The sequence below is a fragment of the Talpa occidentalis genome, unplaced genomic scaffold (assembly GCF_014898055.3).
Source record: "Talpa occidentalis isolate TD23 unplaced genomic scaffold, MPIMG_talOcc4v2.1 talOcc4.15, whole genome shotgun sequence".
Lineage (NCBI taxonomy): Eukaryota > Metazoa > Chordata > Mammalia > Eulipotyphla > Talpidae > Talpa > Talpa occidentalis.
Window position 1 is genome coordinate 88,151,213 of NW_023601543.1, and position 13,600 is coordinate 88,164,812.

The 13,600-nt window shown below is 57.6% G+C and overlaps 1 protein-coding gene across 4 annotated transcripts in view; it reads left to right on the plus strand.

Annotated features, from left to right (window-relative positions):
• The window catches only part of DHRSX (dehydrogenase/reductase X-linked), an 80,537-nt gene that overhangs the window by 33,091 nt on the left and 33,846 nt on the right, over window positions 1-13,600 (plus strand). For 2 of the 4 annotated variants that reach the window (XR_008552065.1, XR_005125498.2), the window contains exons 7-8: window positions 1,248-1,494; window positions 5,726-6,812. Coding sequence is in view for 2 of the 4 variants with exons in the window: in XM_037512755.2 (XP_037368652.1) it covers window positions 1,248-1,451 (204 nt within the window). In the remaining 2 variants the exon portion in view is untranslated. Of the gene's footprint in view, window positions 1-1,247; window positions 2,669-5,725; window positions 6,813-13,600 lie in introns of those variants that run through there. The other 2 variants (XM_037512755.2, XM_037512756.2) reach the window with 1 other exon arrangement.

Consider the following 13,600-nt stretch of genomic DNA (forward strand, 5'->3'; position numbering starts at 1 on the left):
GGGATGTGGATATGATCCAGTCAGCCATGTAGAGTGTGATCCAGTTGGCCATCTTGGGTGTGACCTGTTAGGAATGTTGGGTGTGACAAAGTCGCCCCTATTGTGTGTGATCCAGTCAGGGATGTTGGGTGTGACCCAGTTGGGAATGTTGGGTGTGGCCCAATCAGCCATATTGGGTATGACCCAGTCGGCCATGTTGGGTGTGAGCCAGTCAGGGATGTTGTGTGTGATCCAGTCAGGGATGTGGATATGATCCAGTCCGCCATGTAGAGTGTGAGCCAGTCGGCCACCTTGGGTGTGACTCAGTTGGGAATGTTGGGTGTGGCCCAGTTAGCCATATTGTGTGTGATCCAGTCAGGGATGTTGGGTGTGATCCAGTCAGGGAAGTGGGTATGATCCAATCAGGAATATGGGTATGATCCAGTCAGGGATGTTGGGTGTGACCCAGTTGGGAATGTTAGATGTGGCCCAGTCAGCCCTATTGTGTGTGATCCAGTCAGGGATATTGAGTGTGATCCAGTCGGCCATCTTGGGTGTGACCCAGTCAGCCATGTTGGGTGTGACCCAATCAGCCATGTTGGGTGTGATCCAGTCCGGATATTGGATGTGATCCAGTCAGGGATGTGGATATGATCCAGTCAGCCATGTAGGGTGTGATCCAGTCAGCCATATTGGGTGTGACCCAGTTGGGAATGTTGGGTATGGCCAAGCAGGCCAGGTTGTTTGTGACCCAGTGAGGGATGTTAGGTGTGATCCAGTCAGGGATGTTGGGTGTGATCCAGTCAGGGATGTTGGGTGTGATCCCCAGATGGGAATGTTGGGTGTGGCCCAGTCGGCCATATTGTGTGTGGTCCAGTCAAGATGTTGGATGTGATCCAGTCAGGGATATGAATATGATCCAGTCAGCCACGTAGAGTATGATCCAGTCGGCCAGCTTGGGTGTGGCCCAGTTGGGAATGTTGTGTGTGACCCAGTCAGCCATATTGGGTGTTATCCAGTCGGCCATGTTGGTTGTGATCCAGTCGGCCATGTTGGTCGTGATCCAGTCGGCCATGTTGGTTATGATCCAGTCGGCCATGTTGGTTGTGATCCAGTTGGCCATGTTGGTTGTGATCCAGTCAGCCATCCTTCCTGCCCACCCCCTAAATGCACCATGAAGGGGCCATGCTGTCTCCCCGACAGCACCTGTGTGCCTGCAACAGCCCTATGACCTCTGCACACTGACCCGTCTCCCCTTCCCCCTGCAGACCCCGGATGAAGGCGCCTGGACCTCCATCTATGCAGCAGTCACCCCCACTCTGGAAGGGGTCGGCGGCCGCTATCTGTACAACGAGAAGGAGACCAAGTCCCAGAAGACCACGTATGACCTGAAGCTGCAGCGAGAGCTGTGGGCCAGGAGCTGCCAGATGACGGGCATCCGTGACGTGACCAAGGACATCCTCTCAGAGTAGCCGCCGTGCCCGGACGGCCTTGCGTCCCCGCCGCCACTCACAGGTCTGTGGAGGACCCCGCGTCCAGTGTTCATGTCCGCCTGCCTCGGGGCTCTGTCCCAGCCCCTGGCGGGAGGTCCAAGGGCAAGAGGTGTCCCTTGCGATGCATCCCGTAGCTCGTAGTGTTCTACGGGTGCCACGAATGATTAAATCCTGCCGTCTGAGTGTGTGGCGTCCCTTCCTTAGGGCCGATGCGTAGGTGCGGGTAGAAACCTTCTGGAAGCGAGTCCTGTCCCTGGGCCATCGTCCACCACCACATGTGGGCCCTGGTCATTGTGAGGGTCCTGGGCCCTTGGTGCTCACACGCACTCATCACGCTGGAGAGCCGGCTTTGGCAGGGGTCCCACATGGAGCCTCCCAGCAGCAGCCACCACCACACCCGACACCCAACTCCACCCTGTTCACTCAGGCCACCCCATGGGCACTGCCGTCAGCCTCCAGGTCTCTCACCAGGCACTGGACAGTCTGTAGGGGAGAGAATGAACAGTTCAGAAACACCACTGCCCGTGGGAATCTGTGCACAGGGACAACGTTGGGCCAGAGACACCAGGGGTCTGTGGGACAGGAGACTGGGCTGGACATCACTTGTCTGGGGTCTACGAGACAGAGACAGGGAGACAGGGCTGAACATCGTCCATCTGGGGTGTATGGGACAGAGACAAGGAGATGGAGCAGCTGGACATCCCCTATCTGGGGTCTGCGGGACAGGGACAAGGAGACAGGGCTGGACATCACCCATCTGGGGTCTACGGGACAGAGACGAGGAGATGGAGCAGCTGGACATCCCCCATCTGGGGTCTACGGGACAAAGACAAGGAGACAGGGCTGGACATCACCCATCTGGGGTCTACGGGACAGAGACAAGGAGACCGGGCTGGACATCACTCATCTGGGGACTATGGGACAGAGACAAGAATGGGTTGTACATCACCCATCTGGGGTCTACGGGACAGAGACAAGGAGATGGGGTGGCTGGACATCCCCTCTCTGGTGTCTACAGGACAGAGACAAGGAGACCAGGCTGGACATCACCCATCTGTGGTCTACAGGACAGAGACAAGAACGGGCTGGACATCATCCATTTGGGGTCTACGGGACAGAGACAAGGAGACAGGACTGGGCACCACTCACCACGGAACTTTATAGACAGGGAGAAGTAAGGCGCGAACATCAGTCACCATGGAGTTGTTGGGACCAGGAAAGTGACCAGACGGTGCTCACCTGGCTATGGCTGGTGACTGAACAGGGCCTCGCCCCAGGCAGAGCCTCACGGGACCATCTCTGCCCATTCATTTGCTCCTCTCTCGGACACACACCGCAGGTCTGGGTAAATTCCAGACGGGCCACTGGGATGTTCTTCTCCGTATTGTTCCTAAACGCCTGCCCGTCTCCTCGCCTGAGCTCAGCACTCACTGCCCACCAGTGCGCGCGGAGCTGCGTCTCCTGGCGGCCCCTCCTGCGTCTTCAGGCACAAGACTCTGGCCCCCAGGAGCATGAAGGTCACACCCCATGGCGTGGAAGGGGTGACCGGCTGGACTTCCCTGTGGGTATCATTCACGTGGCGCCTCTGTTTGGTTGAACATGGCCCCCCAAAGATGTGAGCACGTGCTAATCGATCTCAGGAGATGGTGGCCGTCACCCTATTTGGAAAAAGGATTTGTGCAGATGGAGTGAGACATGATGATGAGGCCATCATTGACTTACCCAGGTGGAAGCGTGATATAAAGGCAAGTTGTTCTTTTTAAATTAAAAACAGACACAAGAGATCTGACTCCAGACTGGAAGGGGGCCTTGTAACCATGGACACAGACAGTGTAGCAGCCACCAGCCCAATGACATGGGGACCCCCCAGAAGAGGCGGAGAGGAGCCATCCCTGGAGGCTGCAGAAGGATCTGGAAAATTAAGTGGAGTGGCTGGTGGCTGCACAAAAGATGTTTCCACCTCCTGGTGCGGAATCTGAGGAGCCCGTCCTGGGTCAGGGCCTTGCACCCCAAGACAGCGTCTTCGGAAGGGGCAGAAGAGGAAACACAGACAGAGATGGGGGTACGGGAGGAGCATGTTCCTGGGACTCCCTCACGTCAGATTTGGGGGCTTCAGCCTGTGGGGGGCCATGCGTCCCTGTCATCTTCCAACACCGACAAACCGACAATTATGTGTTCTGGGAAAGACACAGTCTCCAGCGAACATCTCCAGCGGCGTGGATGTCCCGGTCCCAGGAATCAGAGCCCGTCCTTGGTCGCCAACCAGCAGGCAAGGAAGGCTCAACCCCCCGTCTGGAAGCGGCGCTTGAGTCCGCAGATTCCAGCACCCACAGACTAGCCATTTGGGATTGTCTCCTGCCCGACGTGCACCAGGATCCTCTGAGTTACCCCTCATTCCTCAGCCGAGAAGATCCCGCAAGGACCCCCGCTCCATGCCGCACACACGGCCTGCGGCGGGTTCTCCCAGCGTGAGCTCCAACCAGCTGCAGCGGTGGCGTCTAAACGCAGCTCGCTGCTTCTCCGATGGCTCCGATTGCTGTTATTAAGCAATTTAATAATCAGCCGCCCGGCCGTGGAGTGTGGCTCTATGGCCACTTAATAAAATGAAGGAATGTCGTTGAGAAAACCCATAATGGCTTCTCCTGCGGTATCCGCCTCTGGGCACGTCTCTGCTCTCCATCCGCCCTGAACCCAGCAGCTCTGCCTGTCACAGAAGGAGCTGCCTGCTTCTCCCGTGGGGATGGGGTGATCTGGGTTTCTAAATCGGGTCGATGGACCCTGCCATGGTCCTCATTGACCAGTAGCTGCCCCTGGAGACCCACAGCTGCGTGTGCGGGAGCTCAGCCCCGTCCCAGGTCACCTGAGGGCAGTGTCCTCCTGTGTCCTCTCACTCCACACAAAAACGTGGTGTTCCTGAGCCGTTCTGGCTGCGATTCAGCTCTGGAGAATCTTGTTCTGCTGAAGAAGTACGGCCGGACCCTTCACCATCAGTATCAGCTCATTTCGTGTCACCTGTTCATCCGTCTGTGTGTCCTAAAAGGGTGTCACACCCCGCCAGGCCAGGGGCTGTTAGGATGGGGTTGACAGGTGTCAGGCAGACAGGGGATGAGTGACAGATGGTCAATGACCGTAGACATACAGGGGGACACATAAACGTGGACATACACGTCGTGATCGTGGACTGTGGGAGACCAGCTCTCGTGAGCAGGGCTGAGGAGCGGAATCTGACAGACCCAAGAAACAAAGAAATGAGACACGGGACTCCCTGGGGGCGCGAGGGGTTAAGACACAGCTGTGTGAGGCTGTCCGCAGCCGCTGCAGCACGAGTTCGATCCCTGGGTGGCCAGGGCGCTGCCCACAGGGCGCAGCAGACCTCTCCGGTCTCCCGGCTGCTCCCCTCGGCAGTGGATCTCAGTGGATCCGCCTGTTCTGCTCCCCACTCTGTCTCTGGGGAGTCTTCCCACCGCCCCCCACATCTCTGGCCTGCACCCCAGCTCTTGCCTGCATCGATAAATAAATCTTTAAAGAAAAAATGACAGACACAAAATAGAGCTTAAGAGAAGCAGGACCCAGGGGGCGCGAGGCCTCTCATTGGGGCTCACGCATCCCGAGTGAGGGTGCAGCTCATATCAGGGGTCTCCAAACTAGACAGACACTCCCAGACACTTGTGGATATTTGGGGACGGCTCCGTGGGGGGACTTGGAAGACAGGGGACTGGTAGGTGCCTACACGGTGCTCGACAGAGACGTCAGATAACTTATCTCTCGTTGATGATTAAGAAACCCTCATTCTAGACAAGTTCTGTCTCTAACGATAAGTTCTGTGTCTCATGGAGATAAATCGAGATAAGTGACATCTGAGTTAGATGTGACAGACGGAAAGTGACAGCTACCGGGGCAAGGTGAGGTTAGAGGCAGACAGACGGACACATACGTGACCAGCAAATGCCCAAAGGGCAAAGAAGCATCGTCTCTGCACCGTGGGATCCGTGACGGCTCAGCTCCGCCCATTCGGCCCGAAGCTGCCCCGGAAGGGCTGCCACGGGGCCGTGGGGCTTCGTCCTGGGAAACCTTTATTTGCAAAAACCAGGCAGTGGCCGCGTGTGGTGTGGTCAGCTGGGAAGCTGTGGTTGCGCCCCTGCAGGGTGGCGGCTTCCGGGACCCTCGTGGACGGGGGATGCACCCCCAGGAGGATGCTCCGGGCTCCCGCAGGCCCCCGAGGCGTGTCTCACGGAGAACGTGTCTCTTTGCAGATGGACAGGGCGGTGCAGGTTGTGCGTCTCGGCGGCCTGAAGGACGGGGGCCCCTTCTGCAGAGCTGCAGGCGGCGGGAGGAGCTGCTGAAATGGTGGACGCACGCAGAGCCGAGTCTGGACATGGCCGGCGGGACAGTGGACACAGCCCGAAGGCTGCACATGGCTGCTTCCCTGCACCCCGGGGGTGCCCTGGGGAGGTGGTGCTGGAGTGCTCGAACCCACAAGACCGTCGTGGGTCCTCAGCGGCCCCTCTGTTCTCTCCGCATGATCTAGGGGATCTTACAAGGACAGGCGAGTGGAGTCCACTTGCTGGTGCCCAGCCCGAGAGACCTGGAGGGCAGGAAACATGGGTTCCTTTCCTGGGGACGCAGAAACCTGGCATCTTCACCCAGGGCGGGTGGCATGGACCATGTCTGCTGCCTCACGCCCCGCCCTGGCTGTCTGGGGGCCGCCCTCGGTGACCCCAGAGCCACATCTCTCGTCTCAGGACCTGAAAGGCGGCAGCATCTTCCTCCATCTTCCTCCAGGCCTCCAAGCTGCCCACTCGAAGCTGCCCGTCTCCTGCAAAGACAGCTGGTCCCCACCTCCTGCCCCCCAGATTCTGGGCCTGCTTCCGCTGAGGACAGACCTCCCCAAGCTTGGAAACAGTCAAGACCCCCAGCTCAGCCAGGGCCGCCAGCCGCATGACCCCCACGTCCTGCACAGTCCTTGAGTCCAGCGGGGCGGCCTCAGCACCAGGCCCCCTCCCCACATTCACCCCAGTGTCCTCAGACGGCCAGGCCCACACGCCAGAAGAGCAGGAGTCGGCTGTAGGGGACAGTGACAGCTGCGTCCGTGCACAGGGGCCCGGCTTGGCCACCACCGTCCACTCCCAGGACAGGCTCATTGTCCTGCGAGCTGCTGGCCCAGCGGGACCTTCAGCAAGTCCACCAGGGCTGACCAGTGCCACGAAGGCAAGCGAGACCTAGGAAGAGCCCGTCCATGGCACGCGATGGACCCCACAGCCCTCGTCGCCGCGGGGGAGTGACTGCACTGTCCTGGAGGGGCCACAGTCCTCATGCTGGACACCTCTGGAGCGCCGCCAGGTGAGCAAGGCTGGACCCGGGCGTGGGCCCGCTGGGGGCTGTGGGGTGGAGCCTGCCGCTGATGCTTGGGGCAGGGAGGGTCTCTGTGCAGAGATGAGCTGCGTCCCCGCAGGGCTAGACTCCGGGGCTGCCTGGTGCTGGGTCCAGGAGCTCCTGGTCCCAAAGATGCTGGGTCCTGCTCTTGGGGGCCTTGGGGTGCTGCTGGGTGATCACAGGACTCTCAGCCGGGCATTGGGGTCCTCCAGGCTGGGCGATCTCTGCAGCACACGCGACCTTTACGCTCCTGTTGCGAATGCAGCCGCAATTCGGGGGCTTCTGCGTCGTGCGGACGTGGGCGGGGTTGTCCTCACCGTGGCGATTAGGGGATACAGCGCGTGGGCAGCTTGGAAGTCTGGGTTGGGGACGCGTCGACCAGGGGCACAGGGCTAGTGAGCGTCTGGCCATCTTGGGCACTGCGGTGCCTGATCCTCATGATGTCGTCCACTGAGGGATCGTCTTAACACGCATCCTGTGTGTGCCTGAGAAGACAGGAGGCTGGGCGTGCGCCGAGCACCCTTAGGGACACACACAAACACACACGTACCCTCACACACACACACACACACACATGAGGTGGGTGAGATCCTCCCTGGTTCTGCTTCCAAGCTCTGCTGTCATGTGTCATTGAAGTGGAGGAAACCCTGCGGCTGGTCTTCCGTTGTCCACACGGCCACCTCCTAGGACCGGCTTCACATCTGTAGCCGGTTCACCGAAGGCCACAGTGACACAGGCGGGAACCCGGACATGCATCACGGTTGGTTCCCATGAAGCCCCACAGGACAGAGGGGAATTCTGTGTGGAGGGAGAGCTTGGAACCTCTCCCATCCCAGGGGCTCCTTGATGAAAGCGGCCTCTCAGATTTAGGGCAGAACGTCAGCCATCTTTGTTTTTGTTGCTAAGCAGATGGATGGATGATGGGGGTCACTGCCTGGGTGGGTGGGTGGATGGATGGAGTGATGGATGGATGGAGGATGGATGGATGACGGATGATGGATGGATGATGGATGGAGGATGGATAGATGATGGAAGATGGATGACGGATGGATGATGGATGGATGATGGATGATGGATGGAGGATGGATGACGGATGATGGATGGATGATGGATGGAGGATGGATGGATGATGGAGGATGGATGATGGATGGATGATGGATGATGGATGGATGATGATGGATGAATGGATGATGGATGATGGATGGATGGATGGATGGATGACGGATGATGGATGGATGGATGGATGACGGATGATAGATGATGGATGGAGGATGGATGATGATGGATGATGGATGATGGATGGATGGATGATGGATGGATGATGGATGGATGATGATGGATGGATGGATGATGGATCATTGATGGATGGATGGATGATGGATGGATGGATGACGGATGATGGATGGAGGATGGATGGATGATGGATAATAGATGATGGATGGATGATGGATGGATGACGGATGATGGCTGGATGATGGAAGGAAGGAAGGAAGGATGGATGGATGGACAGTGGCCTCATGGACACCTCTAATGCATTTTCTTAACCAGGATGTTGACCCAGGGCCACCTGCCCCTCACACCCCCCTTTTCTCTCCATTTCTGTCCCCTGTGTGTGCTCACGGAGCCAGAACCCCCACCCCAGGACGTTTCCACATGGCCAGGGTCCTGCATATTGTTGTAAACACACCCCCTCCCTCCTGCCCCACCCCCCCCCATCCCTGGTCGCTCAAAAAGTCCCGTAATCCGAAACTTTGTCACGTCACACATATTCCATAGAGAAGGACTTTTCTGGACTCCCATGCGGCGACAGAGTAGCTCAAGTTCCCGAGGGCGCTTCTGCGTGGGGATGCGGGTCCCGTCCTGAGGCGCAATATTGTGAGACTCCCCCACGCTGCTTTCCACAGAGGCTGGACCCGTCTGTGCCCCCCACAATGCATGAGGACCCCTTTATCTGTGCACGTCTGCATTACCCCTTGCAAGACAAGGGCCTGTCCACCCCTCTCCGCGTCCCCAAAGGTCATCCGTGTCCACTCACTGCAGTAACCACATCAGGCTAATTACAGCCTCCGTTCCTTCTGCTGCGTAAACAGCCGTGTCCTGGGATGCCCACGGGCCTCTCAGGAAGAGTTACGCAAACTCCGCCAGCGCCGTCAAGCCAGACCCGTGTCCTCTGAAGGTCATGCCGGGACGTGTCTGTCAAAGCCAGAGGCCGTGGGAACTTTCCGTGACCTCCTGCGGCGTAGGGAGCAGGCCCCGGGCTCTGCCAAGTTACCCGTCCGATGGCGGACGATGGATACGTGGTAAAAGGTCTATGCCTGGGAGCAGAGTGACTCAGAGGGGAGGGGTGCCTTGCTCTGCGAGACGCTCCCCTGGTTTGCACCTGGGTTTCAGCCCCCTCCAGCCTTTGACGGTCCACCAGCCTCTCCCCACCGTCCACTGTCGCGCGGCAGCCCCCTTCTTAGTGGACGACTCTCTAAGCAATCGGGACGGGATGTGCAGGGCATCTGCAGGGAAAGCTGGTTCGAAACTTTGTGCAAGTGGCACCTGGACAGCAGATGCCCACAGGGCCTGGCCGGGCGGCGCCCATTTTGCTCCAGAGTCCAGCAAACACGCGCTCCTCAGATGCTGGTGTCTCCTTGCTGCGGCTGGTGACCAGCGGCCGCACCAAGATGTCAGTCAAAGGTCTGAACACGTTGCTTCTGCGGCCGAAGGGCCCATGTGGGGGGAGGTGAGCTGAGGGTGTGGAGCCGGGGGGTGATCCCGGGGGTCCTCTGACCCCAGGGGGAGCCGATACGGACCCGGAGACCCGGCGGGCCAGCGCCTTCCCTTGAACGCTTGCAAATGGCCGTCGGCAGCAAATGCCTCCTGACCCTGCACGAGTCTCGCACTTTCCTCGGCGTGACCCCCAGTCGGGGGTGATGACAGCCGAGACAGCAGACCCACCGCGAGGCGGAACAGCACACGCTGTCCCCCACCTCCGAGCCAGCCCAGAGGACGGCCGCGTCCTGCTCTCCCTCCCGGCTGACCCGCCTCCCTCCCTCCGCCCTCGCGTCCTGTCTCGCCCCTCGCGTCTCCATTTCCGATTCCTTCCAATTTAGCAGCAGCTGCAGCGCGGTGCCCCGTCCCTGGGAAATTAATTCACTGGCCTCCAAATGGACGCGTCGTGCCTTCCTGCGAATTGCCGGGCTGGGCCGAGTCCCAGAGCGAGGGCAGCGCCCCAAGGGCGCGAGGGGGCCGGCCCAGCTGTGCCGCAGAGCACATTAGCACCCCACGCGCCGTCCTCAGCCGGCGCTTGTGCTCGGGCAATTCTGCAAGTCACCGGGCTGGGCATGCGGTCAGCAGGAGGAGGCATCGGCGCCGTGGAAACAGGAGGGACGGTGTCTGCTCAGATGGAAATAAGTGGGAGGATGCGGATGCGGCAGCTGCGGGGACACGCGCCTGTGGTGGGGACCGGCCCTCCCGCTCGGTCTCCCTATAAAGACCACCTGGGGGTGAGGAGCCTCCCCCCGGCCCCCACCACGCCCAGAAGCAGAGGCCCGAGCTGGAAATCGTGGGTTTCTGTCAAAGGTCCGCGTCCTTCCGTGCTGCTGAGTGACAGTCCACACGGGGGCCTCCTGGTTCCGGAGCAAAACCCTGCCCAGGGGCCCGGTGACCCCGAGGTCGTGACCTTCCTAATTTTAGCTTTCAACACACAGACTGACTCAGAGACTGTTTTGTGCAAGAATGTGGACTTCCCGGAAGTGGGGGTCAGCGTCCCCAAGTCGCTCTTTTTGCATCAAAAATTCCTTCTCTTAAGATGCTTCTCGACCAGGGCTTCTCAGCCTCAGCTCTGGGGACATGGGGGGCTTCACAGGCCTCTGAGTGGGAGTGTCCAGGGTAGGTGGGGTGCTGGGCGACATCACTGGTCTCCACCTGGCTGATGCCAGGAGCACCCCCTCTCCAGGGTGACACCTCAGAATGTCTGCAGACGTTGTTACAAATCCCCACAGGGGAGAATCTTTCTCACTTGCAAACAGTTGTCCTAGGTATGTAAATTATTGACAGGTGGATGGATGGAGGGAACACTGGGTGGATGGATGGAGGATGGAGGATGGATGGATGGAGGATGATGGATGGATGATGGATGATGGATGATGGATGGATGATGGATGGGTGATGGATGGATGATGTATGATGGATGGATGATCGATGGATGATAGAGGATGGATGATGGATGATGGATGATGGGTGGATGATGGGTGGATGATGGGTGGATGATGGATGGATGATGGATGGATGATGGATGATGATGGAGGATGGATGATGATGGAGGATGGATGGAGGATGGATGGAGGATGGATGATGGATGGGTGATGGATGGGTGATGGATGGATGATGCATGATGGATGGATGATCGATGGATGATAGAGGATGGATGATGGATGATGGGTGGATGATGGGTGGATGATGGATGGATGGAGGATGATGGGTGGATGATGGATGATGGATGGATGATGGATGGATGATAGAGGAATGATGATGGATGGATGATGGGTAGATGATGGATGATGGATGGATCATGGATGGATCATGGATGGATGATGGAGGATGGATGGATGATGGAGGATGGTTGGATGATGGATGGATGGATGATGATGGATGGATGATGATCGATGGATGATGGAGGATGGATGGATGATGGATGGATGATGGGTGGATGATGGATGGATGATGGAGGATGGATGGATGATGGATGATGGATGGATGGAGGATGATGGATGATGGATGGATGATGGGTGGATGATGGATGATGGATGGATGATGGATGGATGATAGAGGATGGATGATGGATGGATGATGGGTAGATGATGGATGATGGATGGATGATGGATGGATCATGGATGGATGATGAAGGATGGATGGATGATGGAGGATGGTTGGATGATGGATGGATGGATGATGATGGATGGATGATGATCGATGGATGATGGAGGATGGATGGATGATGGATGGATGATGGGTGGATGATGGATGGATGATGGAGGATGGATGGATGATGGATGATGGATGGATGGAGGATGATGGATGATGGATGGATGATGGGTGGATGATGGATGATGGATGGATGATGGATGATGGATGGAGGATGGATGGATGATGGATGGATGGAGGATGATGGATGGATGATGGGTGGATGATGGATGATGGATGGATGATGGAGGTTGGATAGAGGATGGATGGATGATGATGGATGGATGATGGGTGGATGATGGATGGATGATTGATGATGGATGGATGGAGGATGATGGGTGGATGGTGGATGATGGATGATGGATGGGTGATGGATGATGGATGGATGAAGGGTGGATGATGGAGGATGGATGGATGATGAAGGTTGGATAGATGGAGGATGGATGGATGATGGATGGATGATGGAGGTTGGATAGAGGATGGATGGATGATGATGGATGGATGATGGGTGGATGATGGATGGATGATTGATGATGGATGGATGGAGGATGATGGGTGGATGGTGGATGATGGATGGGTGATGGGTGATGGATGATGGATGGATGAAGGGTGGATGATGGAGGATGGATGGATGATGAAGGTTGGATAGATGGAGGATGGATGGATGATGGAGGATGGATGGATGATGAAGGTTGGATAGATGGAGGATGGATGGATGATGGATGGATGATGGAGGATGGATGATGGATGGATGATGGATGGATGATGGAGGTTGGATAGAGGATGGAGGATGGATGGATGATGATGGACGGATGATGGATGGGTGATGGATGATGATGGATGGATGGATGATGGATGGCTGTGGAAATACAGACGAGCACATGGACACAGGGTAGATGTGAGTGTGCACCTCTAGACTAGTGTCCGGGCAACAGGTGTGGGTGTGACTGCGGGCACAGGCGTGAACAGAGAAGCACAAAAGCCCAGGAGAAGCATGACGGGAGGTGAGGACAGAAGGACCACCGGAGAGCAATGACCTTCAGGTCGAAGCATCTCTGCGAGGGGGTGGGGGGTCATGCATGTGAGTGTCCGGAAGGTGCTCCATTGAGGGGAACAGAAACTGCAGAGGCCCCGAGGCAGGGGTTGCAGAAGCACCTCACACAGAGCTGCTGGGTGTGAGCTTGTGGGGAGCACCCGGAGGGGCCCAGATCCCCAGACCGACGACGAGATGACCTATTAGAACGCGCAGCCGTGTTAGGCTCAGGGGCTTCCACTCTGCTGCCCCGGAGGACACGTGACTTCTGAGTGAGGCTGCCCACGATCAGCACGGGCCCACATGTCAAGGAATCAAAATCCAGAAACTCAGAAATGTGCTTATTACGGCTCCCACGACCCCCCGTATTAAAGGACACTCACAGTTCCTGGTGTCCTCGAAGGAAGGGCTCCGAGGAGGTGGGGCATCGTCTCCCACGTTCCTTTCCAGCCTCCTTTCCAAATTTAAAAGGATGTCTTGCCCCAAGTGGCAACATGGTGCCTTTTTCACAGCTGCGTAGTACTCCACTGTGTATGTATCTACATCTCCTTAACCCTCTGCCTGACGTAGCTACTGTCGATAGTGTTGCTGTGAAGCCTGCAGAGCAGGGAGCCCTGTGAGCTACTCTGCCTTCTCTGGGGAGACGCCCAGGAGTGGGATTTTCCACTAGGGCCAGGCCCCTCACAGTCCCACCAGCGGTGTCCAGGGTGCCTTTTGGCCAACACCCTTGTTTCTGGCCTTTTTGGAGCTGAGCCTTCAATGGCGTCCCCCC